Raw genomic sequence first — 20,143 nt, 5'->3', positions numbered from 1 at the left:
TCATCATTGTACAATGATAATGTGAAACAAAATAAGCAAATTTGATTATAATATGCTATTCCAACCATCTTTCTTTGAGGCTCCATCATGTCTGCTCGACATCTGGTACTTTAAATATCTTTCTGCATCAATAAATTTTTATTTTCGATACGGTAAGTGATTCAGAGCTGCGGCATAAAACTTACATCCGGCGGATCACTCCCATAAAATAAATTGCAAGGGTAAATAGCGGGAGGACACAGTCGTAAAATTTGATTGCTTTCTAAAACGCACCCCGCATAAGTTTTACAAGCCAGACAATTAAAACGTATCTCATATATATATGACACGTTACATAAATATTGAAACTATAAAGGCAAAAAAGATAGTCCTTGTCTCCAATTTAATTGCTTTTGTCGATTGCACACATATTCTCGCTGTTATTGCCATTTAATAATCCAGGATAATCAAGTATGTAAAAGCGATTTTTTTATCAGATACGCACCGAATATGAGTTTTTACGTTGCGTAAATTTTATTCTGTTGGTATCACGTTGCTATTGAATGTAACACAAAAGTTGACAACAAAAGAATGTTAAATAAAAACCATGCCACCGTACATGCAGTTGAAATCGAATTTTTCTAGGGAAAAATTTTCATTACTTCCACGGAATTCACCGAGTTCGGCTGGCGCGGCACCAGAAAAATAATAACGTAACATTTCACTTCGAACCGATAGACATCTTGATGCCTGCGTAGTCGTTCCAGGAGATATTACGGTCGATATTTTGGTGCAGAACCGAAAAGTTAGTCCAAGGTGTTCGTGACATTTTTATACGTTAATGCAATCCTCTTTCCATATTTTTTCGCGGTACAATAATCCAATGATGACACTGATATATTAGAATAATGTTATTTCTGCACGTATAATACCACAAAAATTATATAAACAAAAAATTTGAATTTTGCTTTCTCTATTAAAATTATCATATCGATTATGTCAGGGCAGAATCGAAACGCAAGGGAATGGTTAATCTAAAAGAGTATGTAGATTTTGCGGACCGTATTCCAATAATAATTTATGGTAAGTAATTCCCACAGTCTTCGGAATCGAGTCCGCACGGATTCATTTTGAGCTCGGAAAAAATGAAAATGTTCTTCGTATTACTTTTTTCCTTTTGCCCTCTCAACGCAAAATGGTTAGCTAAATGCAATCTATGGCGACTCGTAATTTGCCTGTCGCGATTCGTTAAGTAAGAGCGGAAGTTGTTCGGCAATAAATAAATAAAATAGATGTAAATTGCGAAGATCGATCAATCTTAGCAACAGAAAATCTAATCATTACATATACGCTGTAAATAGATAATAGGTAATCAACGGGATAAAACGACTTAGGAAAACTCAATTTTGGAAGAGAGTTTAGTAAAGTTCAATTTATTGCAGTTGACTGCACTTGCCCGATGCATTTATGTAAATGCTGTGTCGATTATGCGTCGCTAGGCACGATAACAGAGGAAGTTTCAAAATGTACTTGGTTTCAAAATTATCCAGCCGTGGTGTATACATCCTAGAGTTTCTTGAACTGCTTAATTTATTCTATCCTCAGTATCACAGTTGTTTACTTCCAAGACTGTACTTATATATCAATCTCCTTTAATCTTCTTTCAATTCTTATTCAAAAGCTTATATAAATTGATTTATATTCTTCAAACTTAAGTTAGTAAACAAACGTGGTTAATTATTTTACGAGATATATTTTTAACGTATAGGATAAATTAATTACATTTTAATCTTAATCGAATCAAATTAAAGTATCTATATTAATATTATCTCGAATCTGATATTATCTCAACGCACGCAATACATTTTTTGTAATAAAATTTTGCATGATAAAACATAAATCGTTAATAACAGAAGATTCCGTAAACAAAGAAACATTTTATCGATGAAAAACGAAATGCGAAAATATGAACGATATCTCCAAATGGACATCATGCCATTTATTAAACGCCAGCCGTGTGTATTAAAAAAAAAAAAACACAATCAGCGTTGTGTGAAGACAATATCCGGGAGCAATATTCACGATTACGCGAAAAGTAGAATGCCGTTTAATTGGAAAGCAATGCTGTTAAATAATGCGATCAAAAAAAAAAAAAAAAAAAAAAAAAAAACTCGTTCGTTGAATATCTCAACAATATAATTCACTATTGTATGAATCAGTGTTTAACTCGCGTTAATTAACAACATCGACGTGACAGCTGGTGATGTTTCATGCATTCGTAACATGTCGATGAAATTCGTATCAGTTATTATTGAAGTGTTTATAATCCTCTTTTATCACTGAATTTTCTATGAACGAGATGCGCGCAATCAGGATATAATCGTAAATCTTGATATTTTATAATGCCACCACAATTTTGCCATTGTCCACCTGCCACAAACGATTGATGCTGACGCCTTGCTGACGGTGCTCTTTACTCGTACTTTATACGTTTGACACATTGCTAACTGCACTATCCGTCGATAGCATTGCACATTCGACCGTAATATAAAAACGTCAAAAATAATATTTCTAATTGCTTAAATGGATATATAAAACCTTTTTTTCTCTGGGTCGATCTATATACGGACAATATCTCGTTGATCGATATAAAAACAGAATTGGTAGACTACCAATCTTGTAATAGTACAACGCAATACGCAGTGGTATCTTTTCTACAGAAAAACAGAGAGAACAACAGAGTACTAAATATAACTCAAAATATTGGCAATTTTTTTTTCACCGCGAAACATCGCTGTTCAATTAAACAACTGAAAACAAGATAAAAAAAAAGAACTATCGCATTCATGTAATAGTTATGTATTTCTAAAATTCTCACGTCCAATAAGATAACGCGTATACAGTATATATTGAAATATTTAATGTTCTACTCAACCTTTTTTATTAGTATTTGGCAACTAACAGAACAAATCCTTTTATTAGTAACTTTATTCGCTCGCGTAAAGAGAGATAGAGGATGTATCAAGACTTTCCAGCATGGCTGGCGAGCGCTTTCACACACATTGCTCAATATTTAGTACGATGTACATACCGGAGCAATGGGTGGCAACGCGTGTAATAGGTAGAGAGAGCAAGCACTGACCCTTCCTCAGTTCAAATCTGTTCTGCGAGCTCGACTCTCGGGCTCGGTGCCAACATCCTAATTATTCCTGCCCCGTTAAACCCGTTTAGTATATCGATTTGGCAATCCCCGCCATTCTTCGATCTACATGCGCTCGTATGTGTACCGATATGTGAATACTCACGGACTTATGTGCTCATGTACCTTGCGTCCCTCTTGTTAATTTCAAGCGAAGCGTGCATTGTGACAAAAGATTAATAAATGTTGTGTAAAAATTTTTCACCTGTCTCCTTTTTTATACGCGTATATAATATCTTTTGTTACGATAATCTATGTAAAATATATGTCCTTGTATATCTATTATGATATAAATATCACTGGACGGCGCATCCAACTGGAAAATTTACACAACCTGCATTGTTTCATTAATTCGAAGACACCACGTCATACACGCACTGTGGACAGACGGATGTATGTTAACGACCGGCGATATAATACGCTAGTTGCTGGATCATTAACTGTTTATTCGCGTATAAAACCATGAACGGATTCAATTGAGCACGTCAGTAACAGTGAACGACCTAGCGACTAGCGAGACATTAGTGGCAATGAAATTTCATTGTTTGACTTGCCACTACGTACGCATTATATATATGTGTTTGAAAAAATAAGTTTTGATTTCCCTATAGATTAAAATCCCATGTCAAGCTAATGATACATTTTAAGGTGTTTTTGTCCGATATAAGAAAACACGTAAAATGTAAAATCGATCGTAATTATTTGCCTTTTGAGAACCGTTGTCATCGAAACAAATATCTGCAAGATGCTACTTCACATTCTCGCCTTTGATGTTTACAACGGTGGAAATTAGTTTCGTTGCCGCGTTTAACATTTCATTCAACAAAGGCTAGATTAAATCAAAGGAAATACGCTTGTTGTATCGAAACTTTTCCAATATAATTGTTTCATAAAAAACACGAAAGTCTTTAAATATAAAATGGAGCAATAAAATGAAAATCAATGGAAAAAAGGCTAGAAATAAAATATGAAATATGTGAATATTGTATGCAAAATGCTTTTTGAATTCCAAAGAATTTTGAGAAATTTAATATAAATGCTTATAAGTAAGCATGCAATATAATCGTGATTAAAACTTTGCATTATAAGATATATTTCACTATCTATTGGTAGAGTTGCTTTGGCGATCCTCTTCCCAATTCCAACATACGGTACAATAAACGATCTATATATGAGGCATAGCCAGCTATCTGACCCCGTTGATCAGGATGCAATATTTTCAGGGGAATGATCAGTTACCAAACGAATATCTCTATAAAGAATGAAATGGAAACGGCAAAGGTATTTTCGCGTTTGAAGATGATATAGCGTCGATTTTCCAAATTTCATGAATAAAAAGAACAAATTCCTTTTAGCATTATTTTAAACGCGTTTCGTTTAAAAAAATTTGATTATTTTCAGAAATATTTTAAAGCAACTTATTAAATGTACATATATATTTTGCTTAAACTTTTATCTTCAAACAGATATTAAATAAATAAGTTCTTTGCATTTATATACACAGTAATAAAGTCATATCATATAAAACATCTTAGAGAGTTTGATAATGTAATATTTTACGGAGATCAATTACAGATAGATAATCGATCTATGAAACGAGAATGCGAAATAAAATTTTTTCCCATTTCCAGGGAAGAGTACGGTGGCGATGCACTTACTTCCGGTCCGAATTCAGCTGGATAGGTGGTGGTGGGAGCACATATATTTCCTCGAGGGACAGAGAGATAGATCGGTTGACTATCAGATAATTAAATTCTCCCGCCGGCGAGGTGCCCCGAATATTTCCTGAGTATATTTCAAGTAAGAAGAAATTTAGAACGGTAATTATTTTTAAAAACGGTCAAAATTAATAGAAACCCGCTAGTTAACGTGACTCGTAATATACCGGCGTTTATTTGTATTTCTGATTTTAAATAATTCGCGCGCTCGTTGATATATTTCGTACAGAGTTTGCACAATATAATACGTTAGTTATATTAGGAAAAGCACGATTTTTTTTTCGGTTACACACATGTACCATCTGCGTCGTTCGAAACGGCGCCGAATATTGTCGCCAAACTGCAAAAAAAAAAACCCTTGGTAACACGAAAAATGGCACCGCGCGGATCTTACCGTAGTATTTCACAAAAACGGGTCGGCATGGTGTCAAAATGCGCGATACATTGCGCCAGCCTGTTAAATAATAACCGACTATACTCGTTCACACATATCGCCCTTCCTCTTCCCTCCCCGTGCAAATATTGCGCGTGTACCACCGCCAAGAAATATATACCGCGTAATATAAGAAAACGTATGTGCGCCGCAAATAGCGATGCAGTATCATTCGTGTCTACCGACGTGATAATGGATTCAACGAGTTATCGCAAAGAGGTCTAAAGAGATCGTCCGGAAAGGATTCAATAATTTAGTCGCGTGTGAAACCGGTATTTTGCCACGATAACTTTGACATTCTTTCACATCGACTTTTATATACCTCCGTTATATACTACTCCGTTTTTACATCTTTTATTTTATTATTGAGATAGAACAAGTTTTTTTTTCGTCGATTATATAAATCTCTTACACAAGATTTACTTGCGGCTTTAATAGTCACTTTAATGATATCTGTCGTCCAGCTAATATTGCATTACGACATCGGATCAATCTACGGAAAGGATGATTCAATCTAGTTCCTTTCATTTTCCTTCTTAATATATAGCATCCTTCTCGGATGCTTAAATGTTCCCATAGGAAAGAAAACGATTTTCATCATGATCCCATGGTCGACCTCATTATACGGAATGTACAGATAGGATAAAATTGAAACCGATTACGTTTTTGCCAATTATGATTTTAATACTTAAATTTAAAAGATTTGGAAAAATATATTCATAAAATACAAAAAATTCTATGTCTCAGTAATATAATTATAATATCATTTTTAATAATTTTTTAATGACTATTCATGTGTTTTAGTAAGAAGAGTAAAAAATTAACTTTTTATATTTGCATAATTGCATCTGTTTAAATTTTAACAGATTTCTTTTCGACGAAATACTTGAAAATATAATTTCAAAATATATATGTATATCATTAGCATATACTAGAGATCAATTCGTAATATACGTAGCAGCTACTCTAAGACTACTTATTTCTGCACTGTATGCTTAGCGCTCGCGCAAAGAGCGTAAGACTCTTACCAGTTGCGTTGCCCGTTCCTTAAAGTTTAAGTTCCTTCCAAGCTTAAATTGCACTTCGACCACTCGTAAGCATCATACTGACGCCGTGCTTTCAGTTTAATTCGAGGCAACCATGAAGGAAACTAACAAAATGGTCGGCCGAAGTGCTTCGTACGCGTGTAACATCTTCTTGAGTATCATGGTAAGTGTTAGAAATTCCTGCTCTTAAGCAACACGCTTTAACGTTTATCTCGGGATAACTACGTACAGCACGATGTCAGATAATTACTTCAAGTTAGTAAGTAGTTAACGTCGAAAAAATAAAATATTTTTACTACGCCATTGAAAATAAATAGTTCCATACAGTGATCTATGGACAATATTTAAATCTATGCAAGAACTTAAATCTCTAATTAAAAAATCGCAACCCTCCTTTCTTGCGTGCTATATATCTCCGTATAACGCTTCAAAATTGTTACACAGTATAAAAAAAAAATTAATTGACTTCAAACGCTCTAATAGACGAGAAGAAAAATTGGCCAAACGAAGCACATAGTAATTTGTCAAGCCACGTTATCTTGAAATATCTAAATCCGTGCACGCGCCCCGCTCGAAAGGGAATCTCATTAATTATTCACGAGCAAATATCCGTGACGTGAGAGCAATTGACAATCGTTCCTGACGTTCAATGTGTAACTAGTAGCCTGTGAGGTAAATCTATCGCAAATATTAGACACACCGTTGATCGTCCGTATATTGGCTATAATTATTTGCACAACGCTCGGCTTCGATCGTATATCTTGTCTCGCAAGCCACTGATTAAGATAAAATCGATCGCCAGTAAATCACTATGCACACAAGACGCTCTAATTCCTTCGTAATTATAGGCGAGACACACTGCGAGCGATAAAATCTGATTATTATATGCGATTTGCAAATATACACGGTCTGTAATATGTCTTCTCGAAATGTAACGCAGCCTTTCGCGTGTGGTATTGTACGATCTTGGCGCAATGAAACTCAAGTAGCTCGACTCTGCCAACATCCGTCGAAGAGATCGGGACGATAACAATAAAGCCAGAGTTAGCTGAAGTTATCCAAGAAACGCTCGATTTTTATCTTCGGCCTTGTGCCAGAAACAATTAACCTTAACGATTAAGGTCAGATGTAAGAGGAAAGAGTCGCTGCATTAACGCGCTACTCTAGGTCGCTCGTTACTTTCTCCAGCCTTTGTGTCGACGGTTTGTATTTATAGAGAAACTTTTTATCAACAACACAACAGATTTAGCGCACGTGATTACAGGACTCGCGAAAAAATAACATCGTCAATAATACGTATTTCGTTATTTTATTTCGGCTTTTCGCATTCAATGTGAATAATTTTCGCGCATATTTATTTTCGAGATAATAGAGAAATATAAACGTAAATTCATCACGTGTGCGTATCACGAGCATCGTCGAATTATTTTTATAATGTATTCCATTCTACACATTTATATTATATAAAAAACAATTGAATCGTCGACAATTAAAGGTGTCGTTGTAAGTACGAAGTTTCAATGATTATTTTATCAACTTGTTATATAACGAACTCGATGGTATAATAGCTGTATCGACATGATGCTATTGAAATAACGAATGCAAGTAAATTAATTCTTTCGTTTTGCCAAAACACATATATTAGGTCTACCGGAAAGTTCTGTCCGTTTTTGGAATAAAACAAAATACAATTTTTTATTTCAAAAGATAAAACATTTTTCGAAAATGGGATATGCAAATTGCCCTCACGCTGGCAAGAAATCCCGCCGAATAATGGCAATTACATTATTTAATAAAGTTTATTGACGGTAATAAAAATTTGTATTTTGTTTTATTCCAAAAACGGACAGATCTTTCCGGTAGACCTGATACATACACACAACGTGAAAGTATCAATTCGGCTAATTATGTCTCGGTAAACGAAAAAGCATGTGATGTAGTAAGGGTATATGTATATGTATATATATACTGTGTAGTCTTTAAATCTGTATCTCTTTTTCGATGTAATAATGTCTTTTAAACACGTATAAAGAAACATTTCTCATTTGCTATAACAAAATTATATATTATGTATAAATTTTATAATCATAATCTTCCTCATTATATATATATATAATAAAATAGTTATTGAAACATTTATTTCATTTGATTTAATATACCATTTTATTAAAATTGATTAACACAACGATATCAATAACTGTGAAATTCTATTAATCTTGACAATTACGCATATACATGTCCAAATTTGAGCAGCAAGCTTTAATATTTACCCAAAGCGAAATGAATGAAGACGAATGCCTGTATTGATTCATCATTCATGCGAGAGCACTGTCGCGTATCGGACATGTATGCATCATAAAAAAAAATGATAGATTGAGAGTAATGTTTTCATCGACCTACTTTTTATTCGTAAGTTTATATCGAAATAAAAATGTTGCACATCCGATCTGGTCTGAATTTATGTATCTTGCGAAATTAATTAGACTAGAAAGAGATCGTTTTAAAATAGCGATATTTTTGCGTCAGAGTATTTGTTGAAGGAATTAAAGCGCTACAGAGAATTCTTTTATTCTTTAAAAATAAGAGACGATTAAAAACGGATCCAGCAATCGCTTGCACTAAAACATATGGTTGTACTCTATGTACTAATCTTATCATTTATTAGAATCAACGAATTACGCGCAGTACGTTAGACAGAGATTTGTGATGAAAAAAGCCCAAAAGAGTGAAGTAACAGCTCTATCTCCGTTAATTTTGATCGTAATAAAGTTTGGGCACGCGAATCGGCCAAGAGGAGTCAATATTTCACATAACGCGCACACGTCCACCCGAATATACACACACATATATAATATATATAAGACACATACACACACTTATACATACATGTCTTTCAGCAAGTGGTTAAATTAGTGGCGCTCGTCCATTATACGTGATGAATACTTTAACAGACTCGTTTCTCCGACGTAATTTTCCTAAATATCAGTGTGTGTGTGTGTGTGCGTGTATGTGCGCATGCGTTCGTGGTCGAAGTTCGCTTCCAAGATTCCGATAACAAGCTGATACGACCGAGTGTTCCGCACATAAACTTACCTGGTCCTAGCGACGACGGTAAGTAACCACCGAGTAAGCTCGTCCTATTTTAAGAGAGCCATGAAAATGGTTCGCGGATTTAACCGAACGGATGCCTTCTCTGCACTTTCGTCACGATCGTACGACAATACGTATGGTGTCCTCCACGGGATTACGAGACGGATACGAATGTAATCCAAAGGCAAGTGGTCACGTGGGATTGTACACGGCGCATTCAATAAAATGGAAAATGTTTCGCTTTCACGGTTGCCCGAAATACTTTCCGAAACACGAAGTTAAGTCGTTTGGTTTATTTCGATCGCTCTTACGATTGCTCCCGTTTTTCAACAAGTACCGGGAAGAAATGTGATTTTCCTAACGAGATTGTAAAGGTTGCATTTCGCGATATTATCTCTTGAAATGAATCGCTCATGTAACGAAAAAAGTCATCGATCTTTTGAGGGAATCCGTTAATGATATCTATAAGAAGATTCGAGAGGGATTTATGTCTACTGCAACGAGAGATGCGATAGAAACGTCATGAGCTATATCATACAATATATTGCAGATGTCAGAAACAGTACTTTAAAGTCTCTCTTCAGACTCTAAAGGGTTGAACTGCACCGTAGTGATTGCGAGAAAACGAGCGTGTGCCCGAGAGGCACGCAAGCTTTAAGCGAGTGAGACTAGGAGCGTGACAATATGCAGACAATGGTAATAACATTGGATAGTGACTATTGTATCTCGACCGCTAGAATTTTCCTTCACTCGACAAATGCACGTGATCTTTCGAGCAATTACGATGATCCCCGATAAATGACAGGCATACGAGTTCGCGATGAGATGGAAAAATTTTCTCCGTTAATTACAAATTAGCTGAAAACTGGAGCTCGCGTGTCTTTGTGAGCAAATTATGTATAAAACTGGATCAATATCGCGACGAGCATTGGCGATGCAATTTGGCACGGATGATATACAAGCAGACAATAGGACCTGATAGCTAACGAGACAAATGATATCGGATGACAGGGATAAAGTCCTTATTTCTGATCGGGCATATTACAAACATTACCTTGACCAATATAATGGCGTGTTTTTTTTTCGCGCACACATTTTGCTTCTCATATCGTTCTAACAAAATTAGTCGTAGCCATGATAATATAGCAAGAGCGGCGAATAATAGTCGGCAAGTATCGATCCCGTGCAAAATGTGATTAACCGCTTGATGGCTACCATTATGGGTCTTCGAATTTGCATGAAACTCCAATCAATAATTCAGAAGTTCGATTAAAGCGTAATCAGAAGACAATTTTTCATCGCAATGACATCGCGTTTTAGTCATTCTCGCAAAATGCCGCTCATATAACACGCGTATAAGATAATAATGCGATCGTAACAAGCGTTTTACGCGATCGACGCGATTATACAATTATTATACCTTTCGTCGCGCAAAACGCAGCCGACACTGCTTTCGTTAATCTGTTGCCCCTCGCGCACAGTCGGGCCGCTCAAAATGACGAGATATATCGCACGCCCACGAGCGGTTACGTAATACGGGAGCCAACATTGTCGAATCCTCATTGTTAGCACAGCAGAGTGTAAATGCGGCAATAATCCCGAGGTGATATATAATTATGTCTTACGTGGCACGTTATTACAGATAGGCTGTGTGTGACTCTTGTGGCCCGCGCACACCGACGTATCCCTCTCGCCTCCTAAACCTGCTCCTCCACCCTCCTCTTACGCCATTCTCTCTGGAGGCCGTTATCTTCTCCTCCCGGTGCATCTGCCCTGACTACCAGGTAATACGAGCCTCATATGTAAATCCCATTCTGATTAACATTCACGTGTACCAACACGCAGAGAACCCTACATCACACAGGGTCGACCTACCTCACCTCCTCCTACCACTCGCCACTTACTCATAACTGCCTCCGAGATGCGAACAAGTCCCGCGCAAGCACAAGCGAACTTGTTTGCGGCGAAATTTAGCCGGCCAGCGTAATACGTGACGCAAAATTACATTAGGGTATTATATTAAAGTGATGTGACGTCGTCTTGACATATTAGAATATATTATTCTTATGTTACGGCGCTGTTATTGATAAGCAGATAGACATTCCTTCTCTTTGACAATAATATAATGGGCGCTAAGATTTATGCATCAACATAACTCTGCGAAGACAGAATCAAAATTAGAATTTTGTCAATTTTATTTTTCGTCGTACAACATTGAAATAATTTCTTTATCGTTCGTTATCATCCTCAAATTCCGATGATTTATCTTGCTTCAATGCAAAACTGTTTCGACGATCGCAAATACTCATTGACGTGATAAGTTCACGCATTTTTGGTTCGGATAAAAAAAAAGTGATCATCCGTATTTCATTAAATCGGGAATATCGCGCACATTCTTTCAAATAAATTTAGCCTTTATCGAATGAGAAACGCCTCTTATTTCGGGTATCTCGAGATGCCGGCCGATTCTATCTCACGGTCGGCGATTCATAGAGGAACGAGAACGCGCGCCCGCCGCGTGCAGTAAACTTTCGCCGCTTAGTGTCGTTTAAGACGCCGCAAATCTTCACCGGGCTACCCATTTAAGACTCCACTCTGTTGTCGAATTATGGTTTGCGAATGGAGTTACTCTGTAGATAAGTTAGAGCCAAGTATTCGCGAGTATTCGCGAGTATTTGACGATTAAACGTTATCTCAAGATGCGTTGTTTCTATCCACGCGTCAACGTTTTAATTATCATTAATGCTTTAGTTAATTCGTTTTTAAATATCCGACAGATATAGAAGATTTAATTTAATTATTTTGATGTTGCGTAAGCCTTTTTTTATATTTAAAAACAATCGGAAAAGATGATACTGTCATGTTAATATTTAACATAAAATGTTTCGAAATAGATTGACATATTACGAATAGATCTATTAATAAACGAGAATAAAATCAGAAATAAAATGTCATATATATTATACATGATTCATTATTGTATAATTTGCATAACATAATATATTTATATTTTTATGATAGAATGAATAAAATATAATATTACCGCTTCCGTTAAAATTGCGAAACAAACACGCAATAATTACAGCGAATTTCCTTCCGACGATCTTCTCTCTTAGCTCTCTTAGCGTTTCGCTTGGGCGGACCCCTTTAATTTCCGAATAATATATTTTGAGATTAAAACGCTATTCTGGGCGTTATAGTGTTAGATAAGCTACGAAGGAAGCGTGAGAGCGCGATATGAACGCTTTTCGTCCTTTGCAAGCCGTAATTGCATAATATCCTGGCTTAACCTGACGTACTTAAGCTAAACCTCTGTTCTAAGTCTGTCAAACAGATCGTTATCCAAATATTTTCACGTCATATATGATTGTTCAGATATTCTAAGTTTTCTGCATTTTTCTTTTATCGTGTACAAAGAATATCTTATATTAAATCATTCGACTTGTATTTTTTAGAATGTAATCTTTTTTAGAATGTATCAAAGATTAATATTAAAACTCTCATGTAAGTTACGAATAAATCACGCGCGTTACCGTAAATTATTTATATATTTATATAATATACGTGTATAACATGTAGCGTTTGCCAGCGTTTAATATCGTGTTCGTATCACCTCGCAGAACGCAATACTCTCGCCACACAGGCTGCAGAGGTTTTCCAAAACTGCGCCGCTGGATCGCGAAATATGTGATCCACCGTAGGGAATTCGTAGCGCCTTGAGAATGTGAACATCGTAGGAATTCGGCGAATGTTTTTCACGTAATGGTGAAACTCGCATTATTTGACGTTCCCCAAAAAATTCTAAGTAAGAATGGAATTCTGGCAATATACTTTCTCAAGAAAGACGAAACTATAACGAAAAACTAACACGCGGAGAATGTATAAAATACTACAGTGATATCTCGAGATACATCAAATGTATCTCAGGATCGTCGTCACGACTCTCGTTTAAGAATTCCTTAGCCAATTTGAACCTCCTTTTTAAGAGAGAAGTTTTAGTCGACATTATATTATTATTTGTGCCAAGCAGTTACGTATTTGATGCGTATATTCCTGAGACATTCATAGAGAATAAAATATAGAATAATATAAAAAAATATAACAAATAATCTCTCGAATAATAAAAACGTTTGAAATTTTTCTTTCGATCTACATCAGGTTATAATGCAATTATTTACTATTTCGAGCGTACGATATAATCGCGTGCATCAGAAAATATACAACATCATATCGCGAAGAGGATAAATTTTTACCCGTGCTCCGCATGATGAATGAACTTTAATTCATCAGACTTTGCGGGCTCACGGTGAACGATGTTTGCCACATCGTGAAATCCATTCGTGCAGATTCACGTCTCTGCAGCGTGCCGAGGAATACATTCGCGGCATTGAAGTCCACGGGCTATGCCCGTTGTAACTGGCAGTTAAATTAAACTTTGTTTATCAGCGCATATAACGATTTTCCATTTTTTTTTTTTTTTGCCTCGACAAACTTTGCGCTGGATTTTAAACTGTGCGAGTTACAAACCGTCCATTTTCACTTCATCCTAACTTTCGACGGTGCACTATTGATTTTTATCGAAGTTTTTCCTTTTAATTGGATATGCAAATTATTCGTGATGCGCGAATCGTCTTTGAATTCGTACATAAATATTTCGTATTGATATCATTCGCGCAACGTTTTTACGGCAAGAAATACTCTCGACGTCATTTGCACCTCTCCTTTTAAGCAAAGCGTAGCGGAATCGGCACGATGCAAGATTAAAGGTGTCGTGTGCTTGGCAGCTTACCTTGTACGTAGAAAGGTTCGCCACGACGCAGGCGACAAACTTTGCGCTGGATTTTAAACTGTGCGAGTTACAAACCGTCCATTTTCACTTCATCCTAACTTTCGACGGTGCACTATTGATTTTTATCGAAGTTTTTCCTTTTAATTGGATATGCAAATTATTCGTGATGCGCGAATCGTCTTTGAATTCGTACATAAATATTTCGTATTGATATCATTTTAGATATCATTTTAGTTTTTACGGCAAGAAATACTCTCGACGTCATTTGCACCTCTCCTTTTAAGCAAAGCGTAGCGGAATCGGCACGATGCAAGATTAAAGGTGTCGTGTGCTTGGCAGCTTACCTTGTACGTAGAAAGGTTCGCCACGACGCAGGAGAGGATAGCTTCTCGTCCCACTGGGATCGTCACGTTTGTTATTGGCGCGCTGAAACTCGGTCCCTCTGAAACAGGGTGATGTTAAATGCTAAGTGACCCATTTAACAACATTTCGTTATATCACCCGATCACGCTTCAATGCTATTAAATTGTACGTGTAACGTAAAAAAGGCACAAGATTATCGTGATCGGTAATGTTAAATTTACTGCTTTGTAATGCGACTACCTGTGACTAGCGCGATATCAAAGAACATAATAAATTTTGTACAATTAAACTTAAATTAACACTTTATTAAATTAACTCTCGAATGAAATAGAACATCCATGCTTCTGGCACGACAAAAACGCGACCTCGGATCCTGTAATTCGGCGAAAAAGATTAGTAACGTTAAATTTACCGCTCGGTGACGCGACTAGCGCGATATCAAAGAATGTAATGAATTCCATATGTAATTAAACATAAATTAATGCTTTATCAAATTAATTGTCAAATGGGACGGAATACGCATGCATCTCTAATATGACAGAAATGCGACATGGAACTCTGCACGGCGAAAGAACTCGACAAAAATCGAAACGGGACATCCCCAAAAATCTCAATACAGTGAATGACGCGGAAATACCGCGCGCGCCCCACTAAGTGAGTCATTTCCGACATTTCGCTGTATCGGCACGTTGTCGAGAATTTACTGACGCGAAACAGTCTCGTTTTGCGCGACACACTATACGCGGCAGACTGAAATGCCGGTACGTGTGCCCCGAAATATGTCTCCGTATCCATCCCGAGATGTTCATGTTTCCTGACAGCGCGCCACTTCTCGCGGGGAAGTTCTGAATATCATTACGCTCTGGCGTTTTCGTTGCCGGGAATATACTCGTCCTGTGACGCGTCGCATCTCTCCGTTGCATCTCTCCATAACGATCTCTCCCTATCGCGGAAACAGGGATTATTTAAACAAAGCTATTTACACGATGCGTCGCGTGGGTAAGACAAGTCTCATATATAACTTTATATATCTATATAAAAATATTGCTGTCACTCTTTCAACGCGGAGATTGTCATACAAAAATAACTCTCGGTTTAGCCATGCTTGAATTCGTATTAAACCGTGAAGATCTATCAGAACGAATCATAATGAATCGGATTAATCCGCGATGCTTTAATTCCCAGCACAAATATTATCACTATGTACGCGTATAGCATGGAGGTGTCGCGGAAGAAGATTGGAGATATGCGAGGAGAACGAGCTCGAGGAACACGGTGTGCGCCAATAGATAAGCACCGATCCAAATTACACGTCGGAATAGAGCTGTTCCCAAGCTGAGCGGATCATGGATTATTGACTTCATCGCGATTACCGCGGTCGTTGACACAATTGGTAGATAGATACACTTTGACCTTCTATGTTTGGCACGGAGCCGCGAAATCGAACGATTTAAGTCTATTTTAACGACTCGCAGATTATTTTATAACGCGCTAGAGAGAACTTCAAAATTACTTTTCAATTAACATCGTGAATGACACACACATCGTTAATAATATTATAAAGTATTTATAGAAAAAATAATTTGACAAAACTATTTATTCGAGGTACACTTTGCAAATATATGACAATTCATCCACTCTTTTCGCATACTTTTTTCGTACTTCCCGACTTAACATGTAAAAATGAATATAAACAAATATAATATATCTATATTAAAAATAAGAGAGCACAAAAATGATAAAATAAAGAAGTCAAGCTTGCGATAGTTGCATCGATCAAGAGACAGAAACTACGGCAACTTTTCTTTCGTTCAACATGCAATCTCTGCGGATCGAAGCAACTCGATGCACCTGCGATTCATCGTTGTGGACTCAGGGAAATTGAATTCAGCAAGGAAAGCTAACCCGAGTCAGTCGAGCGTTCGTAGACACATGTACCATCAAGAGCAGACAGTGAGAATGAAATTGTTCGGCGGACCCCATATCGTTCCTCCTGAATCACTCGGAACTGTAATTACACATCGGTAAATATTCTGTTAATAGCAGCCAAGCGAGCGAGAATACGGTAATCGGAATACGTATATACGTTTCTGCTATACGTTAGACTTTGCTCGACATTAAGCCGCGCGTGTCTCCGATTGCTCTTCTCACAAAACCTACGTTTGCAATAATAAAATGTTTCATTGTAGCCTGTTAATCATATTATAAGACTCCTCTATATTTGACAAAAATATACATAAAGCGAAGAACACCATCCATAAAATTAATCAAACGGCTTGATCCGATTCTATTCAGCGCAAAGTTGCGATTTAACACGAGGTCGTAACCGCTCTGTCACTTCTGGAAAAAACCGAATGGCGGAAATAGATTCGAAACAGGATTGAGTGATCACGCGGCCTTCGCCGATGATTAATCGGGACGCTCGCGGGAAAATAGAATTATTGTGTCACGACAACAATAAATGATGCACGCACAATCATCGCACTTCGGCCTCTTGTCGTTCGCACCGCGACACTCGTTCGACCGCGCATTGTTTTATTTCCGAACGAGAGGGTGAACGAGGTCCGGCGGTTTGCTCGATCCTACCTCTCGTCGTGACCGCTCGGTTAATGCTTTTCTCCGGCAGATACGGGCCAAAAACGACGCGCCAATTTGTTGAATCGCGCGAGAGAAAAAACGTATCTTTTTGCCCCCGACTTACTCCGAACGCGCATTATTCCGCGGTCCGTTTCACGAAACGTGTGATTCATTCAAAATCGCTTTAATCCCATCGCCCGCTGCTTTTCACTTAATTGCTTCCTCTACGTTATTCGCAAAAGTTATTACGTTAACTCCCCATGTTAAACAAGGAAAGCTTGACGAAGCGAAATAATCACAGGGATGTAGAAAGAATGAGTTTTCGGACGAGTTGAAACTATTCTGTATCTATAATGTACAGGTGGCAAACTAGTGTTTACAGTGTTCTCTGTCAATGTCAGCTTTAATCGACTCAACCGCGATGTGCGCGCTCACGGATTCGTGACATTTGTCGTGTCGGTAGAGTTAAAAAAAAATCATGTCGTACGAACATCATGATGTGTACGCGATTTAATATACCAAAGAGATAAAATTGCAGCTAAAGAGACGAGCGTTTAAACATTTGTCGGGAGAACGATCGAGAAATTTATTTTCCGTGCGAGACCGGTCCCGTTTCGATAACGATAAAGCCACACGCGCTTGGCTTACGAGATAAAGCGAATGTGAATTTGACGCATCCATATTTGTCCGAGTTTTCGTAGAATCGCTACAAACCGTTGAAATAGCCAGCTTGAAAAATATTTCCTTTTAGAACGGTCAGCATTTGCCGACGCACAGGAACGGAACGATCATTTTTATTTGTGAATAAAAAAAAAAAAAGTAAATAAAAGAAATATAGAATGCGATCCCCGAATAGACCAATGGAGTTTCACTGCCATTTCCAGCACTCTCCTCGGTTTCTCTACCCACATTCGCGTATTATTACTTTTAATTGTTGAATTTGATTAATTGAAATAACATTGTTCGTGGCGCGAGAAAATGCTTAAACTGCGTTGTAAATTAAAATGCAAAACTCACGAGGGAGGAAGAACGCAAAAATACCCTTCTAAATACCTCCCGATTATTACACATTTTAGTGTTTGTTCATGATAACGTAATCATGCACAATAAACATGGGATTGCGCAAATCAACATTCACATAAAAATTGCTAAAATATTTGTATTACTACTCATTATTTAGTTTTATTACACTGTGCAATAAATTAGCATTGGACTTTACGTCATCTAATAATTAAACACATCGTGATACTTTATGACAAAAAGATTTAAATATAAAAGAATGGTCAACGTATGCTTTAATCGATTAATTAAGAGCATTAAATCGCAGCAATAGAGTATTGTTTTATTTTAAATATATCAAATAACAAAAGCGCCTGATTTCTTACCTGAAATTTTGAATAATCTCTATAGAAGCGCGATAATTTGATAGCCTAATGGTAAAAGCAAACTGCGTAAGGAAGATTAACTGCGCTAGCCAGAGGATCACTCCAAACGCTTACGCCGTTATAAACAAACAAAGGAAGACTATGAAAACAAGTGCAATGTGTATGTATGCATCATCCCTCATCCATGCATACCTAAGGATATAAACAAATTTTAATGAACCAACGCGGTAGCGTTTCTCTCGCCTCAAGTATATATAATAATGTAACAACCGAGGAAAATATTACAGCAGCGTATTCTTTGCAGGATAAATAAGTTATCTTGAAAATAATTTGGAAATATGATTGATTATATTTTCTTTTTTGATAAAAGCATTTTCTGAACAGAGAGATAAAATTACTTATCTCATTGTAAAAATATATCTGTAAACACTTTTAGCCCAGAATAATCATCATGTGATTACGATATTAAACTCGTAATTATTTTATAAGATTTGCAATTGGTGTAAATTTATAATAACAGATTGAATTACTTTTAATATACGTCAACATGTTTTTAAGTGTGATTTGATATGTCAGTGCAACTTATAGTATACGATAACGTTAATGTTATTTAATTTTCTTTTCGCTGTTTCCTTTCGAGCAATATATTAATTCGATAAATGTATATCTTTAATATTAAAATATAGAATAAATTTATCGTAAAAATTATATTAATATAAATAAAAATTAATAATAAAAATAAAATGTATTACGATAGTGTCTTGCAATATCGTAGCGGATAAGTTTGATGAAAGTCTTGTCATTATGGCGATAGCTTTGATCGTATGTTGCTAATCAAGAGATTCATTTTGAAGGATCATATTAATTATCGTAATAAAGGACCGGGATCAAGAAATAGAGATAACAGGCGTAACTCTAGAGGTAATGAAATGTACACACTACATATTATCAACCAAGCATACAAACTGACAACAATTTGCGATTAAAATATAAATTGCATATAACTTGAAGCTACAATTATTCCCGCTAATTTTGCAATTATTGCACATAATTTCGAATAAATATTTAAGGCAGAAGTTAAATGTTATTCTTTGATGGAATAACGGAAGCTTTTATCTGCCATTTTTAGACACTTTTAATTATGTCAGCTCGCCTGCGTATCTCAATGGCTATTATAACCGTAATAAAAATATGACGCACGCTCACTCCGAAATTGTTGCGTACAAAAAAGTTTGTTTTAATTAATTTGCCTTGGATGCCGCATAAAAATATTGCGCACAACGCCTTTTGTAGCTGTTCTCTGGGACACAACTGATGTGAAATATGGGGCCGGCATGTACCCAACTTACGTTTCATAAAAATATCACCCGTCGTGCTTTGTATCTGATCTCCACTTTTAAGAGTATCATAAAATTCAACTTCAGTGAGGCAATTATTCAAAGAACTTTTTTTACTATGAGCACTTAATATTTTCTAATAAATGGAGTCGCACTTTTTGTTATATATATACTATTAAGATTGTAATATGGAGATAAAGAAAAAGAGAGAGAGAGAGAGAGAGAGA

At 36.5% G+C, this 20,143-nt stretch overlaps 1 protein-coding gene across 1 annotated transcript in view; it reads right to left on the bottom strand.

The window, feature by feature from the left end:
• Positions 1-16,479, bottom strand: part of LOC115234517 (lachesin-like) — a 50,143-nt gene extending 33,664 nt beyond the window's left edge. The window contains exons 1-2 of the mRNA XM_029805650.1: positions 16,469-16,479; positions 14,255-14,312 (exon numbers count right to left, since the gene is read on the bottom strand). Coding sequence (XP_029661510.1) covers positions 14,255-14,312; positions 16,469-16,479 — 69 coding nt within the window. The remainder of the gene's footprint in view (positions 1-14,254; positions 14,313-16,468) is intronic.
• Between the last annotated feature and the right edge of the window lie 3,664 nt (positions 16,480-20,143).

This window comes from Formica exsecta, unplaced genomic scaffold, assembly GCF_003651465.1.
Source record: "Formica exsecta isolate Colony F162 unplaced genomic scaffold, ASM365146v1 scaffold2, whole genome shotgun sequence".
Classification (NCBI taxonomy): Eukaryota; Metazoa; Arthropoda; class Insecta; order Hymenoptera; family Formicidae; genus Formica; species Formica exsecta.
Note: the sequence above shows the minus strand (reverse complement) of the source record. Positions and strands in the feature narration are given on the sequence as shown.